A 5,579-nucleotide genomic window follows, 5' to 3' on the forward strand; every position below is an offset into this window, starting at 1 on the left:
TATTTTCTTAGCTTTATTTAAAATGCATTTGAATTTTATAGTATATATATATATATATATGATTAACCGTATACATCTAAATTCTAGAATATTTTTTCAAATTTATGAAGCAATCACTTCGAATTCTTTTATCACCTCCGATACTGGAAGCCTGAACGTGGACAAATCCCTTCCAAGTTCCAACCAACCGAATATCGCCCGGGTATTCCCATCTGCTCGACTCGAACCGGTCGGGAGTGGGACCGGGCGGGCCGAATCGACCTGAACCGGCTTCCATCCCCGCTTAAAACACCATCAAACCACAACGGAGTTCAAGCCCGGAGCCCCCAGCTCCTCCTCGGAGACTCCCCTGGTTCTCAGTGGTCGGGCGGCAATGGAAAGGGGAGGAGCTCTTCTCCACCTTTCCTGCCTTAGAGTTCCAACATCGACTCCCGTTTACTTGCTCCTCGGTGAAAGGTCCGGAAATCCCCCAAAGTCTATGTTCGCGGAACGATTCAGGTTCCTTTTCGATCATTTTGTTTTCGGGCAGCTTGCTCTTGTTTGGGATTTGGAAGTTGGTTGTAATGGGAGGGGATTGGCGTTTTTTGGATTCGAAATTGTTAGAAGTGTGGAGCTATGGGTGACCTTTGTTCGAATTTTAGCATCGGAAAGATTTCATGATGATATAAATGTTAGAGCATTATTACTGTTTTAGATTTAGGCTTGCAAATCCAATTTTCTTCTTAACGTATGAGTGCGCATTAATTTGCAAGATATTTATTTGTTGAATCCAAAAATGTCAGAAGAAACATATCTCAGGAATAGAATATTCTGCTAGGAAGTGATTAGGGAGAGAGAGAGAGAGAGAGAGAGAGAGCGCGCACAATAGAAAATAATAAAAGAGAGTGTTCTTTATTCATGACATGGACCCTATTTATTAACATAGGTCTCAATATTACAAAACTACATATTAATCTCTCATCATTAACTATTCACGAGAAATTTTTGGTAATTATAGAGTTATTCACATATATAATGACCGGAGGCTGATTCGATCAATGAGAGTTGCCGATTCTTTGGTAAGCTTTAACGCGATCGATATCCAGTCCGAAATAGTGCTCCCTATCGATCGTCCCGAAGGTTTTTTATCACCCTGCAGGGGCTTCTCCTAGCGTCTTTTGTCGATCGTTCGAACAAGACACTTCTTTTGCCAATATTCAGCTAAAAAACAATCGTCGAAGGAGCTGTTCGATCGTCCGCATCTTCTTCCTGAGCTGTTCATCTGCTTTGAGATTCGTGCTAACATATTTTTATATGTACATATTCCGTTTCTTGATTCTCTTGCTCATCGAAACTGTACAATACACGAGGATAAAAGAATCTTTTTAACATATATGAAATAATTAAATAACATTATTGCACAATAATGAACTTCGTTAAATTTCCGTGTCGGAGCCACTATAAGTAGGCTTTTGGCCAATGGAGGTTTGCGCCGTCTCCGTTTTTTTTCTCCTTTGTCTCGTGTCCTTCTCTTTTCGTGTTTTTCGCAATGCCCGACGAAGGAGTGTCGCCTTCCGATAAGAGCGTCCTGCTTAAAGCCATCAATGATATGTGGGTGCAGGCTTGTAAGTTGGAAGTGAATAGGAAAAAAGTTATGCCTAAGCTGGTTCTTCTGGTTTCCTTGTGGGCTAACCCCAGGAGAGGGTTGTAGGGCAGGATGGAGGTCGTCCTGTCGATCATCCTATGGGACACTCGCCAGGGGTCAGTGTTCCTGCTGTGGGAGAGAGATTGTTCGTCCAGGTGGCAGCGGGCGTCGCAGTTCCCCAGAGTGGTCATGAGGAGGCAGCAGCTAAGGCTGAGACATGGTTTCGATTGACTAAAAGCGGTCTTTCTTCTGAAGGTGGAGGACAAAGGAAAGCCGGTGAGGATATTTTTTCTTACACCATTATCTGAATGGGGGCAGATTCTTGGTATATAGCTTGAGTTATTTTTTGCATTTTTTTTTTGTGCATCAACTGAAGTCCTGATTGTTGATTCTGTAATCGGTAGATACTGGTGCTGGTCCTAAAGATGACAAGACGGTTGTGGACCAGGTTGCGGTCGAGGGAGTGAATACAAAATAAGTTGTGGTGGGGAGAGTGAGTGTGGCGGAACTGAGCGCACCCGAACAAGGTACTAAGCGGGATGTCGATGCTCAGGGCATTGGAGGCCAGGGTGCAGACTGTCAAGTTTCTTTCGGTGCTGCAAGGGAGGAGGTGACCTGGGGGCACCGTGTATCCTCTTACTTCATACTTCGCCGCCTTGCTGAGATGGGCAGAGCGTTTTCTTCGTTTTATGGAGTATCCTCGAGGAGATGGTGACAGAAGAATTACTGAGGTTCTTGAGAGAGACTACCAAGTGGAGAGGAAAGTTGTTGCACTACGCCAGGAACTTGTGGTTTTCCGAGGGGAGTGCTTGCCAATTGTAGGAAAGTGACGCGTTTGTGTTTGGACTATCAGTCGTTAGAGAGGCCCATGTCGGTCAGCCTAGAGATAGCTAGAATGACCTTTTTAGGCTGACGGTGAGTTTATGTACGAACAACTTGCCATCGAGGAAAGTTGTTGCACTGCACGAGGAACTTGTGGTTTTTAAAGGGAGTGTTTGCCGATCGTGGGGAAGTGACGTGTCTGTCTTTGTAATTGTCAGCAGTTAGAGAGGCCCTCGTCAGTCAGCCTATAGATAGTCAGAATGACCTTTTCAAGCTGGCAGTGAGTTTATGTATGAACAACTTTGCCATCGAGGTTTGTCTCGGGCGAAGCCGTGAACGATCACTTAGATTTTGCATCTCTTAGCTTTAATCGAGGGTTTGGCGTGACGTCCCCCACTTTTTGTGTATATAAATAAATAATGAGTGAAATAAAATAAATTAATTTTTTATTTTTGGTAATGATTATTTTACTTGGGCAACATGTAGTTTCGTCTTATCAGTCGTGTCTGCGGCGTTTCGGCTTTCCTGATATCTTCTTTTGCACGCACGCACACACACACACACACACACACACACACACACACACACATACACATATGTGGTAGAACAATCGTTGAGGGCTTCTGTTCGTTTTCTTTCCTCATTTTTTTTCTTTTCCCTGGTTACGTCGTCATTTTCCCTTCTCTGGGTTTCGCTATTCTCTTCTTTTTATTCCCGCATAGTATCGTAGGCTCCATAGTTCGGAAATACTCTCAGAAATTGTTTAGTTCAACTCCTGCCACAGAGGTTTCGTTCCTATATGTGGCGGATGTAGAATAGATTCATGATCCTAAGTCTGGAGGCCTATCAGTGCGCCCATCGGCTGGAGGAGTTCTGTCAGGGATGGGGGGGGTCACGCCTCCTGCCCTATCTCTATTGAGACTGATTCCGAAGAGGGACAAGGGGTGGCAGATCCGATGGAGAGCGACACCCTTTAGAGGGAAGGAAAGGCTTTTGTCCCTGATGTCGACTTGCCCCTCTCGTGCAAGAGGGGGTGGTTCTGCCTGAGTGGGCGTTCTCGCACGATCAAGGAGTTGGTGTTTGGACAAGCGATCACTATGCTCTTATTGACAGGGAGACTGAGTGATTCCCTAACAATCCTCTTAATCAAGACTGCCCCTCTATTCTAATTAACTTGTTCAGGTCTCGTGCTTTTGAGAGGAACTTGAGATCGATGACAGAAGGGACTTGTTCCAAGTGGTCGATCGTTATCATGCCCTTGCCTGACAGGCTTCTCATTTTCAGTCTCTTCTCCCAGACAAAGCCGAGGAGGACGTTAGGAGGTCTGCCTTGCGGGCTCGGAAGTTGAAGTGAAAACTTACCATGGCGGAAGAGAGATTGAAGCTTTCCTTAGAGGAGAGGAGAATAGATGCCTAGCAGTGAGGAGCGGGTAGCGACTCTTTTGAAGGTAAATAGAGGGTTGAAGGAAAAAAAAGGTTTTCGATGGTCATTAAAAAGGCATATGTTGAAGGGCTTTCTCGTTAGGTTACGATTGACACTTGACTCGCGATCTAGAGGTTTGTAAAGCATAAGCTGGTAGAGCCCAAGTGACGAAATACAGAGTTTGGGAAGCTTTTCTCATATTCAGAGGGCGGAGAAGAGTCAGCGTACTGGGAGTCTTGATGGTGCCGAAGGTGTGGAAGGGACCAGGGAAGCAGGTTCTGGGGAGTCTTCGAATGCTCATTGTTAAAGCGCCCCCATTTGTATATTTTGGTTTCTTTTTGTTTCCTTTTGTTTCATTGTAAAGGAGATTTATTATTTGTAATTTGCAAATAAATTATCGTGACGTATAAAAATTTTTGAAGCTGGAGGTTTCATTATCCTGGCCTTTTTCTCATTTACCTGTTGATTGCTGGAATGCATGAGTAATTTCAATTATTATGAGTTGTTGGCGAGTGCACGTGCATTTCGCATGAGGATGTCATAGACTCCTCCTGGAGTTTGTCGTTGGCTGGTGTTAACGTCACATTTAAGGGGAAAGACTATCGTTTACGCACACTTAGCGGAACTTGTTGTTACCGTGATTTGATACTTCCTATAAGCCACTGACGATTGTTAGACACCCCTCCTGAAAATTGTCGCTACCTATTGCTAACGCTTAAAGTAATGTGCAGGACTATTTCACTCATCTCTCACGGAGCTTGTCGTTGTCGGGTGTCGACAATTTCAATATGCTATTGGCGATGGTTAGACACCCCACGCGGAGCTTGTCGCTGTCGGGTGTTAATGCTTAAGGTAGGGCGCAGGACAATCGTTCATACATCCCTCAAGAAGCTTATCGTTGTCGGGTGCTGATATGTTCCATACGCCACTGGCGATAGTTGGACACCCCTCGCTGAAATTGTCATTGTCGGGCATTAACACTTAAGGTAGGGCACAGGACGATCATTCATACACCTCTCGCAGAGCTTGTCACTGTCGGGTGTCGATACGTCTCATTGGCCACTGACGATGGTTAGACACTCCTTGCGGAGCTTTTTGTCGTCAGGTGTTGTTACATCTCATAAGCCATTGGCAATGGTTAGATACCCCTCACGGAGCTTGTCGCTGTCGATTGTTAATGCTTAAAGTAGGGCGTAGGACTATTGTTCATGCATTTCTCGCGGAGCTTTTCGTTGATGAGTGTAGATACGTCCCATAGGCCACTTGATGATCTTTGTATGGATTGATAAGTTTTTAGCCACTTGCGAAGCCTGTTTTCTGAGTTTAACCGTGTTAGTTCCCCGAGCGTAATTGAATCGGTTCCCCTAGCTAAAAAAACAATCAGAGAAAGTACTATTAACAATATTGAATATATGAAATCTTAAATATTTAGATGATATGAATTAAAAAAAGGAACCAGCTTTATTATATTGAGGTTTTAAGGATAAGAAGGGTTGTACAAAATAATTATAATAGATTAGATACTAAGGAGGGTGAAAAATATATGTATAAACAAGCCAAACAAAGAGAAAAAAAAAAAGTAAAGATTTAACTCAAGTTAGTGTATTAAAGATGAAAATCAAAAAGTACTTTTCTTAGAAAAAGATATTCAACATAGGTGGGTGAGTTACTTTGATAAACTTTTTAATGAAGTTTCTGAAAATACGATCGA

General features: G+C 43.6%; 1 protein-coding gene across 2 annotated transcripts in view; it reads left to right on the plus strand.

Annotated features, from left to right (window-relative positions):
- The first annotated feature begins 301 nt into the window (after positions 1-301).
- Positions 302-5,579, plus strand: part of LOC110030731 (FAD synthetase, chloroplastic-like) — a 35,253-nt gene continuing 29,975 nt past the window's right edge. Inside the window, exon 1 of one of the 2 annotated variants that reach the window (XM_020733620.1) lies at positions 302-498. In XM_020733620.1, coding sequence (XP_020589279.1) covers positions 374-498 — 125 coding nt within the window. In that variant the 5' untranslated portion in view covers positions 302-373. The remainder of the gene's footprint in view (positions 499-5,579) is intronic. The other variant, XM_020733621.1, reaches the window with a different exon arrangement.

Source organism: Phalaenopsis equestris, unplaced genomic scaffold, assembly GCF_001263595.1.
Source record: "Phalaenopsis equestris unplaced genomic scaffold, ASM126359v1 Scaffold000755, whole genome shotgun sequence".
Taxonomy (NCBI): Eukaryota; Viridiplantae; Streptophyta; class Magnoliopsida; order Asparagales; family Orchidaceae; genus Phalaenopsis; species Phalaenopsis equestris.